The sequence below is a fragment of the Euleptes europaea genome, chromosome 2 (assembly GCF_029931775.1).
Source record: "Euleptes europaea isolate rEulEur1 chromosome 2, rEulEur1.hap1, whole genome shotgun sequence".
Lineage (NCBI taxonomy): Eukaryota > Metazoa > Chordata > Lepidosauria > Squamata > Sphaerodactylidae > Euleptes > Euleptes europaea.
Window position 1 is genome coordinate 58,095,588 of NC_079313.1, and position 16,649 is coordinate 58,112,236.

General features: G+C 44.8%; 1 protein-coding gene across 1 annotated transcript in view; it reads right to left on the reverse strand.

Moving 5' to 3' along the window:
• The window catches only part of ST6GALNAC3 (ST6 N-acetylgalactosaminide alpha-2,6-sialyltransferase 3), a 339,190-nt gene that overhangs the window by 158,382 nt on the left and 164,159 nt on the right, over positions 1–16,649 (reverse strand). Inside the window, exon 2 of the mRNA XM_056844627.1 lies at positions 3,501–3,695. Coding sequence (XP_056700605.1) covers positions 3,501–3,695 — 195 coding nt within the window. The remainder of the gene's footprint in view (positions 1–3,500; positions 3,696–16,649) is intronic.

A 16,649-nucleotide genomic window follows, 5' to 3' on the forward strand; every position in this document is an offset into this window, starting at 1 on the left:
CAAATAATGTCCGAAGAGGTTTTGATAAGTTTGTGGAAGACTTTCTTCCTTTTGGAAGGGAAGTTAAGACCGTTGACATTCACTGATATTATTTTAAGATTCTCCATAGTTAATCAATAGCAGCAGCTTCAGCAAGCTTGAATTCTTCCTGTTCTTCTAGAGAGAGTTCTTCCATTACTTGAATACTCAGTTGACTTTCTGCTTGGTCGATCAGTTGCCTTGTTTCAGGAGAAACCACTGTTTTTATCGCTACCGCGACCTTGTTGACTTGGATTCTTTCAGTAATTGGTGTTCCTGGTTCTACTTGTTCCAGGCTGACCACTGCCTCCACTATTTCTTTTCTTTTCCAAATTTTCTCAGCCTCTGCTTCTTTTGTTGGAGTATTCCTCCCTTTGGGGTATGGTTCTCCTCCTGATCCACCCGATTGAAATGAATACTCATAAGTAAGTTCATCTATGAGTTGATCGGTCTTCTTTATTTCTAATTATCCTTCTGCCTTTTGGTAGAGAAATGTTTAAGGCATACGGTGCAATCCAGCAGAATCTTATGTTCTTTTTGTGTAGGATAGTTCTCAATTCATCAAATTGTTTACTTTTCTGTATTGCTGCCGGTGGTAGGTCAGTAAGAACCAAGATTTCTCTCTCTTGGTAAGACAGTCTGTTATCTCTTTGGGCTCGAAGTATTTCGTCTCCAGCTCTCTGATTGGAAAACTTAACCAATACGCCTCTAGGTGCATTGTGCTTGGTGGAGAATGCAGAGTTGATTCTAAATATCTTGTCATTTTGAAGAAATTCTTGTCGGAAACCATAGACTTCATGCAATAGTTCTTGTAACTCTACTTCCAGGTCCGTTAATCCGAATTTTTAGGGCAGGCTTCTAAATTTTAAATTGTGTTCACGATTAATGATATCTTGGAGATCAAACTTTTTGTCTGCATCTTGATGTTTCTGCTCGTGTGTTCAAATTGATGTTGATTGTTGTTCAAGCTTCTCTTCTAATTTCTGGTGTTTTTGCTGTAAAATTTTAATTTCTTTGGCGTTATCATCAATCTTCTTTTCAATTCTTTGCAAGGACTCCTGAATGGTTTGTTTGGTGTCTTCTTGTCTTTGTTTGTTCTCTTCACTAAGTTGTATTATTAAAGACTTAAGTTCTTCCATTTGTGATTCTTCTTCTTCTTCTTGATTTTTGGTCTTCTTTTTTGACTTGGGCATTTCTATTGAACTAACTCTTTGGTGTTGTGTTGACTCAGAAGTTGATGGCAGGATTTTGGATGAAATTAGACGCTTCTTGGATTGTTGTAAATATTTTTTCATAATCCAAAACAGTAAATTTTTCAAGTCTGCCCAGCAGCCTAGCAGGTATACAATATAAAATTGACTACAAATATAATTAAGTTCTAGTTCATCAAATAATTAATTAATTAAAAAAATTAAATCAATCAGTTAAAATTAATTTGTCAGTATTTGAAATTAATTAGTCAATACCTCAGCAATGGAAATTACAGTCTGCCTGACCAATATACGGTCTACAGTCAACTGCAATTAGAATCAATTTCTAATTCATTGAATACCCAATTAAACCACAATTAATTTCAATTTCTAATTCATCAATGTTCAAAACTGTCACTTTTAAAGCCAAGAAGTTAATTGGGAAAGTAAGGGGATCAATTTAATGAGCCTGATTGGGGGTGATATTAGTGCCACAATAAGGGAAAGGAAAGCTATTAGTACAGACAATATGAATAGTAACCACCAAATGGCGCTATTGTGTTTAGAGTTAATGATTAACTGGCTTCCACCGACGCCCGCCCTCAACTCCCGAGTCTCCACCTTGTTGAAACTGGCCAGTCTTCTAAAATCAAGTGCTTACAATCTATTCGACAGCCTTTCTCACCACGACATCAACATCCCAGCAGCGCCCGTTCCGTGCGCCTGCCCTGATCTTCCCAGTTGAGCCCAGCAGCTTACAAACACACCGGTGCCCATTCCACATGCCCGTCACCGCCACCTTCGCTCCAGCGCCCATTCCGTGTGCCCGCCCTGGTCTTCTCGATCGACCCCGATAGCTGGCAAACACGCCTGCACCCATTCCATGTGCCCGTCACTGCCGCCTCCACTCCGGCGCGCATTCTGCGCACCCGCCCTGATCGTCCGGCCCAGCAATTATCTAGCGCACCAGCGCTCGTTCTGAGCACCCGCTCCTGCCACTGCCTCTTGTCTGCCAAACTCTCACTCACAAAGGCTCAATTTGCACACTGCCGCTGCTCTCGTCTGGCTTAAGGCAAGTTAGGCCCTCTTTGATTTTCTTTTCCCCGGAGCCCTTCTCTTTTGGCGTGGCAAAACTTTAACTCCAAAGATAGTTTCAGTTTTGGCCATCCGCCATTTTAATTGCCCTTCTCTTCGTCTTATGATTTTTAAAGTTCAGAGCTCTATAAAGTCTTTTCTCTCAATCTTTGTATAGGTTTAGCTTTGTTCCACTCACCAATCTGTTGTTGGTTGAAGTGGGTTATCAAGGTACCGTCTTAAATCCACTTTTCAAAGAAAAAAAAGAAAAAAAGGGGGGAGGGAAGGAAGGAGGAAGGAAAGAGTGTGGGGGGGTGGAAGATAGCTGGCTCGGAGAACCTGGCAGAATACCAGCTTTGTTCGGACCCGCTCCAGGTGGGAACCTGATCCTGCGGACCCCAATCTAATTGGGGGGGGGGCTGTAAACCTGGATTTACAGCCCACCGAGACTTCTAAAGGGTTAGAAATCTCTCCTTGCTGGTGCGGTTGCGAGCAGCTTACCGAGGCTAGACTGGTCGGTGGCCGTTTACACCCGGAAGTCCCAATTATATTGCATTTTGAAGAGGTTGTGTTTGTTTAAGAGAGAGGTCTTTACAATAAAGGTGCTGTGCCACAAGTAATATATTCCTTCTTCCTTTTGAAAGGAAAATAGTAATTTTGCTATTCTGAAAGATAATTTCTATACCCTGCTGTAGTGCAGTGAAAAATGCTCAGGCAGGAGCTAGCTTCTGGTTATGCAGCTAGGTTTTCATCTACTATGTACATAACACCAGGGAACAGTGAGGCTAAAATCCATGCATCCAACAGGGCTTTTAAACTTTTTTTTTCATAAAGGAGACCCTCACAGTTCCAGCAATCTACTTTTGAAACTAGAGGGTTTCGAAATAACCACAGGATGTCTTTCATATTTTGCTGCTTAGGGGACTGTGTGAAATGAGCAACTGACTTCTTGCACAATCCAGGTCAATTAGAAGGGTACTCATTCTGTTCACCACTTAAAATTTAAATGCCCAAGAAAACAGAATCACAACACAAAACAAACATTCAGAACTGGGTTGAAGATCAGTTCACACTAGTTCATGCCAGAGGGGTTGACCCCTTTAAATGCTCATATTTTTTCCTATTGAATAAGACAAAAAATAATATTCCACAGACTACTTGAAATTACGTGCATAGATAATATTTACTAACATGTTGTCCTCTAATATGATTTCTTACCTCTTGGGTTCTCACATTTATATATCCATAGTGTGTCCTTAGAGGTCGTCTTTGGGAGTAGGAGAATGGCATCCATTTGACACTGGTTTGACCAAAGCAGTTGAGGATCAGAGGAAAGCTGACTTCGTTCGTAAGACGGACAATGATGAGGAACAACAATGCTGCCACAATACCTACCAGAATAATAGTCTTGCGCTGTAATTGAGAACACACACAATGTATTACTAGAAGTATGAGTTTTTCAACCGGGAAAAATATTAGCATCAAATTTCATAGTTCTATATGGGCTCCGATGTCCACAGGAAACTTTTTTTCCAGCAGGATCCTGTACCTCTTTCATGCTGGAAGTCAGTCTACACATGCAACAGAATATATGTACATATCATCTCCCATTGAACTGCATATTTAATTTATTCTAGATGAGAAACTTCATGTACAAAACAGTGGGGTTTATCACTGGATAAGTGCTATGATGGTGCTTCATATTGCTTTTATTTATTTGTTTGTTTACATATTTAGATCCCACGTTTGTCCCTAATGGGGACCAAAAGTGGCTTACTATGTTCTCCTCTCTATTTTATCCTCACAACAACCCTGTGAGATAGGCTGAGAGAAAGTTTTCATGGCAAAGTGGGGATTTGAACCTGGGTCTTCCATATCCTAGCCCGACACTCTAACTACTACACCACACTGGCTCACTGGCTTTTTACAGGGCAATCTTCTTTTTGAGTCATCTGTGTGTGTGTGTTAAGTGTCGTCAAGTCGCTTCCGACTCATGGCGACCCTATGAATCAGTGTCCTCCAAAATTTCCTGTCTTTGACCACCTTGCTCAGAACTTGCAAATTGAGGGCTGTGGCTTCCTTTATTGAGTCAATCCATCTCTTGTTGGGTCTTCCTTTTTTCCTGCTGCCCTCAACTTTTCCTAGCATGACTGTCTTTTCTAGTGACTCTTGTCTTCTCATAATGTGACCAAAATACGATATTATTATTTTAGCTTCTAGGGTCAGTTCAAGTTTGATTTGATCTATAACCCACTGATTTGTTTTTTTTGGCAGTCCAAGGTATCCGTAACACTCTCCTCCAAAACCACATTTCAAAGGAATCTACTTTCTTCCTATCTGCCTTCTTCAATGTCCAGCTTTCACACCCATACATAATAATAGGGAATACGATGGCAATAATTAACTTAATCTTGGTGGCCAGTGACACATCCTTACAGTTCAGAATCCTTTCTAGGTCCTTCAACTAGCTATCCCATATTCTGTACCAAAATAAGCAAACAAACATGATAAATCCAGCTTCTCCACTAACTAGATCACAAGGTGGTACAGGGAGGGATGATCTTAGGAGCGATGAAACTTCTGCAGAAGTTTCCTGGTAGACTCCCTATTGTTCTAGCTATTCATGTCTGACTGTGCCAACTTTGATCCACGGCTTACAATAGCTCTGGTAGCCACAGTGTGTGATTGGCTATAACAAAACAGAAGTTCGTCCCAACCATTCCATTGTAACAACTGAGGGAGCTCCCTCTGCTGGTAAGCAGAAGCCTCAGTAATGGCATTTCAATGCCTAAAGACCCAGGTTCCTGACTTGGCTGTGGTGGACTACCAGGATTGATAGTTGTGGCCACAAATATTGCCCTCCTGTTGAAAAAAAGGAAGGGCTTCATGCTCAGGGGAGTAGACTAGAAAAATCAGCCATTTCAGACAGGGAGAAAGTGGTCCCAAACCTTCAGGAGCATATCTAGGTTTGGTTTGATTATATTTCAGATAATGTGCTTATGGCATGTGCTTCTAAGATCTCGCCTTAATCAGGGTGTTCTACCATCTAGTGTGTGTTTTAATTGTGGTTAAGAATTGGTAGTTCTAAATGCAAGCTAGAGGGGGAGGCTATGAAATTGTGTAAATTTAGATTTCTAAGTTAAAAAAGGGGGCTGAATCAATGCTATTGTTTTAATGTAATGAAGACACCAACTGTAAAGACTTTGTGCACTCAGCAATGTGCTAGTTGAGCTCAGCAAGAGAGGCACTGACTGAGTAGCCATTTCCACAGGTTAGGAGAAAGGCCCCAAAACTGCAGGAGCAAAGTCATAGGCCTGCTTTGATTACACATCAGGGCTTATATACCTAGCTCCATTGCTGTGCAAGAAGAATTACACAAGAACGGAAGACAGTTATTTAAGCATTGTTATGCAGTGATACCCCCCTTTGTAAGTGGTGGCTCTATCAGATACCTCAGAGTTGTACATTAATGTCAGGTCATTCAGCATCCTCTCTGTGTGAGCTGATGAGTGAGATGAATAGAAAACAGAAAAGAAGGGTTTGTGGGGGTTTTTTGGCTCTGCAACAAATAGCAGACTTATAGCACAGTCCAAAGGTGGGGGTAGTTCTGGAATGGCCAGGGATGGCACAGCAAGTGTCACAGCCCAAGCTCAAAATAGTGAAAAGTATATAGAATTTGACCATTTGAAACCCATACAGACCTCATATGCAAAGAGAAAACAGGGTTTTCAAAAGCCTGACTCTCAAAGGGAATGACTGAACTGAAATGTTTTTTTATCAAGGTCTTCCTGTATTCCTATGAGATAGGCCCGCTCTGCAGCTCTGTCCTGGAACACTGCCACTAACTAGAAGGTCACTAGATAGAGAAACACGGTTTCTGCTCTGTACAGGTGCTGACTGAGAGCTATGATGTAATGAGTTGTCACGAGGTGATTGTAAATGAGGTTTCAGGCCTTTTTAGGTTACAGAGGTCTTTCAGAGGTGCGAAACCAGTCAACTTAACTGTATTCTTAACAATAAGAAAAATGCTGGGAAAATTTACATGTTAAGAAATATATCAAAGCCATAAAATGACTGTGTAACACAAATGGCCATGATCAGCAATGACCTGCTGAAGGAAGAAGCTCCACATATGCAGCAGCACTGCTACCTTAGGTAACATACAATTCCAGAAGTGCAGGTGCACTGGAAGTGACTCAAGATCAGATAAACACTGATCTTGAAGGTACATAAGGAGGAGCTACTTAGCCAGAAAGGAGAGAGTTCTTGAAAGGTTGACACCAGCTGACCTGATATGATTCTCTCCATCCCTTGCGTGAGATGTGGGCTCTGAAGCCTTGATTCTTGCGTGAATTGAGACCATCAGATTTTCCATATGGATTGTAGTCTGAGTGTTCAGTCTTTGAATATGCTGGATGCTTACAGATTCTCCAACATTTACAAGTCTTCCTGTGAGACTGGAGATCCCTTAAGGGGGATTCTTTTCAATATAGCCAGCCCTTGCTAAGACTGGATGTCTGAACTGAATGCCTGCAGACTTCTCCATCTTATGAATAGGATGGAGACTCCTAGAATCCACCAGCCTTAGTGTGGGGTCTAGGAGTTTGGATCTTTCCATATTTGGAATGGAAACACTGAGAGCTCATTGATTCTAGCAGGGATTAATGCTTTCTCACTAAGATCTATCTAGTCTTGTTTGGCCTCCCAGTCCTGACAGACATGGAGATTGTAAAACCTATAGCTTCCTTAACACAGGTCCTTCAAAGAGTTGAAGAGACCAGGAACTTAATCTCTGGGCATGCGTCAGAAGTTTCTCTAACTAACAGAGAGATTTCTGAATATTCTCAGAGCAGGAGCCAGAGGTTTTCCTAGCTGACAGGGAAAGCTTCTGCATTCAGTGACATAGCATAATGCATACACAGTGCTCTGTGCTTACACAGGGACTCTGACATTTACATGGCTTTCAAATAAGCTTTGCATTGCTTTCTGATTCTGACACAGCTATAGATGGTATGCACATACATATAGATTTCCCTGATCTTAACATAGATCAGAGGTCTTTCCATAGGCTAAGAACACTGGGAGATTTCTCTATGGTTTCATGGACTTGGTCCTGGCATGGACTTAAAGGCTTCAAAGGCTCATGACTCCAGCTCTTACATGAACTCGTGGAACCAGAGATTTCTCTGACCTTTGCATACACCAAAGACATACATTGCAAAGACATTGAAGTACTAAAATAACACATATCCTTAACATGAATTAGGACCTTTTCAGATCTCTCTAAGTCTTGCATATAAGCTGGGGAGGTTTGCAAATGACATGACTAGATAAAGTCTTCTGTTTTATATTTTATGTTTTATGATATTTTAGGTACTCTGAATTAAGATGCTTTTAACTATATCAGATCTTTTTCCATTGTACTAACCATATTTTACAAGATTTCTGTAACTGTTATATTCCTGAATGAAATATTATTACAGGTTTAAGGTTTGAACTCTTATATAGAGAAATATAGAGAAATAGAGATTGTTTAAGATTGCTTGCATACATGAACATGTTTAAGACTCATGATGTCTGTACTTTATAACATGTTTTAGAACTTTGTAACCATTTACATGCATATATATTATGTAAAATAAATTGTAAATACATTCACATTCTTTTCATAATTTATTGGGGCAATTCAAGAGAAAAGTTACTTCGGTAAGAAGCACTGAGTCCTGTCTAGTAGGTGTCTAACTGAATAAGATAACATACTTCTTCTCAGGAAGGAGTCCATTCTAAGAGCATAGGCACTCAAAAGCATTGACCCACTTCACAAGTAAGCCAATCAGCTAAATTCCCCCAAGCCCTGTGAAACTGTGTTATGCAGCTCCATGGGGCTACGACACCATTTTTGCTGGCGTAAGTCTATGCCAGCAAAAGGGGGAGTTCCCGGGGCGAAAGTGTTTAGGAAGCTGACTAATGTCAGCTCTGCCCCCAGGAACGCCACCTTTGGCACTGGCGTGAGCTCTTGCACTGGAGGAACCTTGCCACCGCAGCCATTCTGGCACCCATGCATGGTGCTGTCGCACCACTTCCCTGCACTGACATACATGCCCATGTGGACGATGCATGTGGCATTTATGCCAGTGCAGGGGTCATACCATCTCCAAACCCACTTGCCCCCCCCTTTAGGATTGTACTGCTAAGCAATTAACACCAGGTGTAGAAGGAAGAAATTTTTTAAAAGTTTTTCAAAAGAGCAAAGAGATATTTGAATGACAGATATGAGTTGTCTGAAAACAGCTTTTGTAATAGAGTGTCTAGGTTAGCCCTTGCAATCTGAAGAATTTTGTGGTGGTGTTCAAGCATGCAGTCTTAAAGGGATTGACTGGGCATTGTACAAAGCATTATATTCTCCTCTGAGATGATGGATTACCCAAACAGTGAATAGAAGTATCTGAAAATGTTCAGCAAAACCCAAGGAAAATGGAAGAACAGCAGTGTCAGAGATGGGTAATTCCTAGACCCCCTGCCATCATCTCTCGAGATGGGCCACAGGTTGGAAGGAGACCGAGCATGCCCATATCTCCGTTTCCTTCCTTTCCATCACCTGCTCCCACAGCCATACCTCCCATACCCCCTCATAGTTGGGATCCCCAGCCCATGGCTGGCCTCTCATGATGTAACAACTCTTGCCTGCATCTGTCTGAAACAATCACAGCAAGGATGCCACTGAATAAACTCACTAAAACTCAATAACAACAACACAGACATCAACAATAAACCCACCCGCCCTATAAGCCCTACTGTGTGTGTGTGTAAAGTGCCGTCAAGTCGCAGCCAAATTATGGTGACCCCTTTTGGGGTTTTCATGGCAAGAGACTAACAGAGGTGGTTTGCCAGTGCCTTCCTCTGCACAGCAACCCTGGTATTCCTTGGTGGTCTCCCATCCAAATACTAACCAGGGCTGACCCTGCTTAGCTTCTGAGATCTGACGAGATCAGGCTAGCCTGGGCCATCCAGATCAGGGCATAAGCCCTACTAAATAAAGTTAAGTCAATTTAGGAATTATAGGTTAATAATATTGCCTAATTGGGCCACAATTAGTTGCAATCTACTGAGTTGGCAATAGACTCAAATGTCAGAGAAGACAGGAACAGGGTGCCTCCACAAATCTGGGATGTTTCAAGTGATGTCAACAAGAAACATAAGATGGTGATAAAAATCCAAGCAACCCCCAATAGCAATACATGATATATACTGTCAGATGTCCTAGTGGCCATTAGGTGGACCAGATGCCATAGAAACTCCATCCCTCCTCTGGCAAGGTGAAGACAGACATTAAATGTGATGCATCTACCATTCATTTCAATGGAACCTGTACAAGAACTATGCCCACTGAATTGTACCTATCATTTATAAAAACTGCAGCTGCCAAGATGATACCACAAAACCTTGCAAAGAGATTCTTTCAATAGATTTACAGCTTGAAGACATACAAGTTATACCATATATACTCGCATATAAGCCGAGTTTTTCAGCCCAAAAAAAGGGCTGAAAAAGCTCAACTCGGCTTATACGCGGGTCAATACGGTAGGTGGAGGGAGGGGGGACTTACCGCCGCCTGGCCGCACGCCTTCCCTGCGGCCTGGGAGCGGCCTGCGAGGCCTCCTGCGCTCAGGGAGGGGGCCACCGCCGCCTGCCCGCGCGCCTTCCCTGAGGTGGTTTCTTTCCCCCCACCCCATCCCACCCCACCCTACCCCAGCGCACCTTCTGCGCGGCGGCGGTCTTTCCACCCCACCCCATCCCAGCGCGCCTTCTGTGCGGCGGCGGTTTCTTCCCCCCCACCCCATCCCACCCCACCCCAGTGCGCCTTCTGCGCGGCAGCGGCAACGGCGGTTTCTTTTTCCCCACCCCACCCCATCCCATCCCACCCCATCCCATCCCAGCGCACCTTCTGAGTGGCGGCAGCGGCGGCAGTTTCTTTCCCCACCCCACCCCATCCCAGCATGCCTTCTGCGTGGCGGCAGCGGTTTCTCTCCCCCCCGCGCTGTCCCACCTTTCCCCACGGCCCCGTCTGGCTGGCCAGCCCGGGGGGCAGGGCCGGTCCTCCCGCTCACCAGCTGATCAGCGGGCCTGCTGCACATCGCCTCTCCCGATGAGTAGGGGCTCTTCCCCCTCCCCCCGTAGGATGGTGCTGGGGTCGGGGTGGGTCTTGAGGGTCCGGGAGCCCGGGCGGGAGGGTGACCCGGGGCAGGGGCGAGATCGTCCTCCCGCTCTAAAATGGCGGCCACCATTTTAAAATGGCGGCCGCCATGTTAGAGTGCTGCAGTATTGACCCTTGGTTTATACTCGGGTCAATACAGGTTTCCCTTTTCTGAGGCAAAATTTGGTGCCTCGGCTTATACTCGGGTCGGCTTATACTCGAGTATATACGGTAATAATTTCCCATGCTTTGATTCCTTAAATATGGCACCACTGAACCTGTAACAATTACTGTACTTACATGTAAGTCGATTTTTTTGCTTACCTTTACTAAGTAACTAAAGTAGACATTTATTCAGCATCTGTATGTCTATTCTGTTCTGTAGTATAAAACTCAATGAGCGTAAACTTGTTTAATATATAAAATGCAATAACCCACAGACACATCTGGCACATCTTGGCAACCTGTATGGGGAATTCTCTACTTTTCTAGCAATTTTAAAAATTCAATCTCGATAATAAGATAACCCTGATTCTTGTCTCACTTAGTTCTGTGCAATCAGAGTAATTCTGCCTGGCGTGTATATCAAAATCGATAAACAACAGATATGATGAATCACTCTTTTTAAGATTAAACATAAGTGTTGTGGAGGTAACAAGGTAGTGCAAAAACTGCTCTACTATTCTGCTGGCAGTATTTCCAATAGGAAATGCGCAAAACCCAATCCAGGGCAGACTTCTGAATATATAGTCTACCGGAATGAGGAACTCAGGGGGTGCCTTAGCTAGGAGACATCTGTGCTGACCCCCAACTACCCTGTAGGCTCCACCTGTTGCTGGCCCCTTTGGCACCTCAGTCACAGCCGCAGGGGCTCAAGCAATCAGCTGTAGAGTCAGTCAACAGTGGACAGGTGGCTACAGCTGGCTGCAGAGGCACACAACAGTGAGTAATGGAGTCAAGAGTGAAGGCTGGGGAGGTCTCCACCCACCGACCCACCCAACAACTAATTTTGCTGATATCCCTCCAGCCTTCCTTCCTCACCACTGCTAGGCTATCTTTTATGTAGCAGAATTAGCAGTGTGACTCCCCCCACCTCCATCCATCCCTTACCACCTTGCCTCTGATAAGTGAGGAGGGGCCTCAGGGGAGAAGCTGCTGTGGTGACTCCAGTGTCAAGGAGGGCTTTTGTTGGGCTAGCCTCTGTTGCTGCTACTTGAGGAGCAGTGCAGACTGGCGGCAGTTAGGGATGAAGCCTGGAGCAGGCAGCAGGCCAGAACTGTATGCCGGCCCAAGCAGCCAAGAGCTGGCAGCCATCCTGAGCTGTAGCTGCCGCCACTGGAAGGAAGCCAATGGTATAAGCCAGGGGTGGGGAACCTTTTTCCTGCCAAGGGCCATTTGCACATTTATAACATCATTCGGGGGACATACCAAGTATAGATCTCCCGGGAAGGTGGGGAGGCTAGGGTTGCCAGGTCTCCAGCCACCACCTGGAGGTTGTGCAACCGAAGCAAGAGCTAGTGCCCCAAAAGTGACTACTGGAATTCTCAAGCACTTATGGCAAAACAGACAGAAACATGCTGATTAGTCAATCACTATATTAAGCATACAAACACAAAATGCAAGACAAAGTGTTATACACAAATCAATTCCAAAGAAGATAGTTCAATAGCCCGTGTAATTTAAGGTCCTTGCAGCTTGTAAAGGAGTCCTTGCAGCTGTGTAGGTGAACGCCAAAATAGGTTTCCGGTAAAAGTCCTATTTCGCAAAACCGCTTTTTCATCATTGGCAGTCCACTATAACATTATCCGCAGAACATATGTTCTGGCTGAACAAGCTCTTAGCTCACTTGTAAAGGTGGATGGCGAATCTGCGTCAGCCAGCGGTGGGCCTGCGCAGAGGCGCCAGGGGGGCGCAGCCCGCAGTCAATCAGCAAGGGAGGAAGGAAAACAGAGAAAGAGGAAAAGGGAGGGAGGGAGAAAGAAATGGAAAGAGGGGGAGAAAGAAAGAAAAGGACGGAGGGAAAGAAAGAAAAGGATGGAGGGAGACAAAGAAAGAGACAGAAAAAGAGGGAGAAAGAGAGGGAGAGAAAGGAGAAAGAGACAGAAAAAGAGGAAGAGAGAAAAGCCTCCCCCCCACACACACACACACACCCGTGCACGCCGGCCCCGCATGACCGGGCCCCAGCCTCCCCGCCTCCCCTGCCCACACACACCTGGCGGCGCACGGAGCCCTGCACGACCAGGCCCCAGTCTCCATGCCCTCCCCCCCAGAGTCCTCAAAAGCCCCCCCCCCGAAGCCTGATCAGCTCCCACATGCATGCTCTGCCACTGGGAGCCGCCGGCCTCTCCCCCCCCCTCACTGCTCAACAGCCGACAGGCAGCAAGAGGGGCTTACAATGTGCCTCGGTGTTCCTGCACGCTGTGGCTGTAGGGGGCAGCCTTGGGGGATGCATCCCTCCCACTCCCCTCTCGCCGACCAACAGCTGACAGTCGGCGAGAGGAGGTCCAAAGGGCGCCGCAGCACCCCTGTAAGCCGCAGCTCCAGGAACACCCTCGGGGAGGGCTGCCCTGCGCCCTGCCTCCACGGCAGGGTCCAGGGTTCCAGAGCCTCCGAGGGCCACAAAAAATGTCCCCATCCCTGGTATAAGCCATACAAAAAGCAGCAGGCACTGTGAGCCTGCTCTTCCTCTTCCCCCTTCCATTGGGGGGCAGGCTAAGGGACAGGGCCCTCCCCGCCCCCACCCGCCAGAGGCTGATTTTTGTATGTATCTATGACGGGCCTTTTCTTCCAACTGAGGGGACTCATACAGCATCTTAGGGTTTTGGGGAACCAGGTTTGTTTTAAACTGTAAAGTTTCCCCTCAGTTACAAGACATTCTTAGGGTAGCAAGTATAAAGGCTTTGGTTCGCTGCTGTGAGGTAAGTCTTGTGGCGAGCAAGTAGAACACGGAGGGCCACGGAGGCAGGAGTTGTATGTAAAGAACAAAGCAGATTTATTAATTTGCAGATGGGTTTTAAAGAACAGATCAGCAGCACGGGTCTCCAGGTAATCGAAGGCTGAGGCACATACATTTAAGATAGTTATGGCTTCAGAACAAGGTTTGAATTTTCTCTAATGCGCTCAGGTACAAAGAGGCTTTTACTGATTAGCCACTAGGTTGAATCCTTTCATGCACACAGGATTCCCCCCACACCAGCCTACCCTTTCTCAAGAGTCAGACTAAAAGGTACAAGGTCTACTCATCATAGGAAACAGGCACCTCATAATCGGGTACTCTGTTCTCTCCCAGAGTTAAACCACTCTGCCATTCTTCCAGGGAGGGCTACCCTTCCAACTGCCTCCTGTTTTGTGGAGGCAGACCCCAAACCATGACTGCACTCTCCCTCAGGCAGATCTGTGCTTCCCTCCAACATTGCATCCCCCCTCTGAAAGGTGATTGGATGCTGGAGCAACATTCCCATAGGCTCAGTTGGGTGGGTGTTTTTCCCTTCAGGGGCAGGATGGCCTCTTGTCCATCACAGCACCACTTTAACAGTTGAGTTCTTTTAAAAATTATCATGAACCAGACAGAAGTTTCATTTCTGGAAGGGAAAGTGTTGTGTTGAATTCATTATTATAGTATTAATCTTAATATATGCTATAAATGACAATTCTATTTTTCACTGTAATAATGTCTAGTATATTTCTCCACCATGGCTATATTTTGTTACAGCCTGAGTGGAAAGTGGAAAGCATTAACTTGGAAGAAACCAAGCGCTTGACATCTGGCAAAGCAATCTCACAGGTGCAGCAGATGTTATCAAAGTCAGTAATAAATATCTGTTGCATGGAGAAATTAATGGTCACTTCTAACTTCTACAGTGTCGACAACAAGATAAAGTACTGGAAGGTAAACTGTAACCATATCTTTATTTGATGCCCAAACGATTTCAAAAGCAAACAATGGCCTCTTAACCAAAAGCAAGCCATGTCTCCTTAACCTCAACCTATGATTTGAAATACAGGGATAATAATGATGACATACTTTACAGGATTGCAGTACCAACTATGAAACAATTTATACAAAATGCATTGCACACACTCTAAAAGAGAGCTGGGAGTTTCAAATCACCAAGACAGAGACCATGGAGATTTAACTGTCCATGGAAAAAGTCATATTATACCACCAAAAACAATATTAAACTATGTTTAATATCAGGGAAGATACTGAAGCATATTTTAAAGGGATCAATCTGTGAGCATCTGAAGGACAACTTGGTGATCTGGGGAAGTCAGCACGGATTTGTCCCCAACAGGTTCTGCCAGCCCAAACTCATCTCCTTCTTTGATTAAGTGATGAGCTTACTGGACCAAGGGAATGCCGTCGCTGTTGTTTAACTGGATTTCAGTAAAGCTTTTGACAGGGTTTCTCCTGATGTTCTGATGGGTAAACTAGAGGATTGTGGACTGGACTCTAGGATAGTTAGTTGGATAGAGAACTGGTTGGAGAACCGCACTCAAAGAGTAGCTGTCAATGGCATTTCATCTGAAAGGAGGTGGTGTCCGGAGGGATGCTACAGGGCTCAGTTCTGGGCCTGGTACTTTCCAATATTTTTATAAATGATCCAGAAGGAAGGTGGAGGGAATACTCATTAAATCTGCAGATGATGCCAAAGGATGAGGAGTGAGCACCCCAGAAGATATAGAATACAATGAGATCTGAACATGCTGGAAAAGAGGGCAGATGTGAACAATATGCAATTCAAAAAGGATAAGTGCAAAGTTCTACATCTGGGTAACACAAATTAGAAGCATGCATACTGGAGGGGGGATACACTTCTGGGTAGCAGTGAGTGTGGAGAAGATCTCGGTGTACAGGTGGACTATAAGCTAAATAGAAGCAGTCCAGTGATACAGCGGCAAAAAGGCTAATGCAGTCTTGGGGTGTATCAACAGAGGCATAACATCCAAATGGCAAGATGTCATAGTCCGCAGTACACTGCATTGGTCAGGCCACACTTGGAGTACTGTGTGCAGTTCTGGAGGCCTCAGTTCAAAAAGATGTGGACAGAATAGAGCAGGTACAGAGGAAAGCAACAAGGATGATCGGGGCCTGGAGACCAAACCCTATGAGGAAAGGCTGAGGGACTTGGGCATATTTAGTCTGGGGAAGAAGAGGTTGAGGGGGACACGATTGCTCTCTTTAAGTATTTGAAGGGCTGTCCCTTAGAGGAGGTCAGAGAACTCTTCCTGTTCAAAGCAGAGGATAGGGCTCACAATAATGGTTTTAAATTATGGGCGAAAAGGTACCGGCTGGATATTGAGGGGGGAGTTACAGTAAGAGTAGTTCAACAGTGGAATTGGCTGCCTAGGGAGGTGGTGAGCTTCCCCCTCTCTGGGAGTCTTTAAGCAGCAACTGGACAAACACTTGTCAGGAATGCTCTAGGCTGATCCTGCATTGAGCAGAGGGTTGGACTACATGGCCTGTACGGCCCCTTCCAACTCTATGATTCTATGATAGTTATCGTAGAGAGAGGGGTATGTGGCTTGTGTTATGGCCATACTGTGACTTGCCTCCCTGGTGGGAAGGCTGCTCTGTCTAGCACTAATGACATTGAGAAATGGCTCTATGTAGTCATGGAAGAAAAAAATTAGGTTGCTAGCCAGATGTTTCACGTTCAAAGTAGCAATTTCTCCAAAGGAAGATCACCATAGCAGCATTTTCAGAATGCACAGGGCCAGGTGTGAGAGAGAGAGTAGGGATCCATACAATAGTGGCATCAGGAAAAATGGTTTATGATTGTTAGGCACTGGACATTTTTTTTTTAAAGAGAAGCTGACCCTGAAGTTGTTGAATGTCAATGGGAGGTAGAGGAAAATGTGCAGATCAAAGAGACTAGTTTTAAATGGGATGCTGGCAAGACAAAACAACTCACCTGTGCAACTTTTCAAGGGCCCATAGTATCAATTAAGCTTGGCTAATGCCCAATGCAAAGTGACTACATGTGCTTCATTAGTATGCCAGATAGTCAACGCCTGATTAGGTTAAGCTGGCATGCTAACTGAGCATGTCTAGCTGCTTTACATGGGTAGTGAACCAAGTTAAACAAAACACTGTGAAAAATTACATGGGTAACAGTGCCATGCCATCCTAAGAACACTTTTCAGGGAGTACGACCCACTAGAAGTAATTT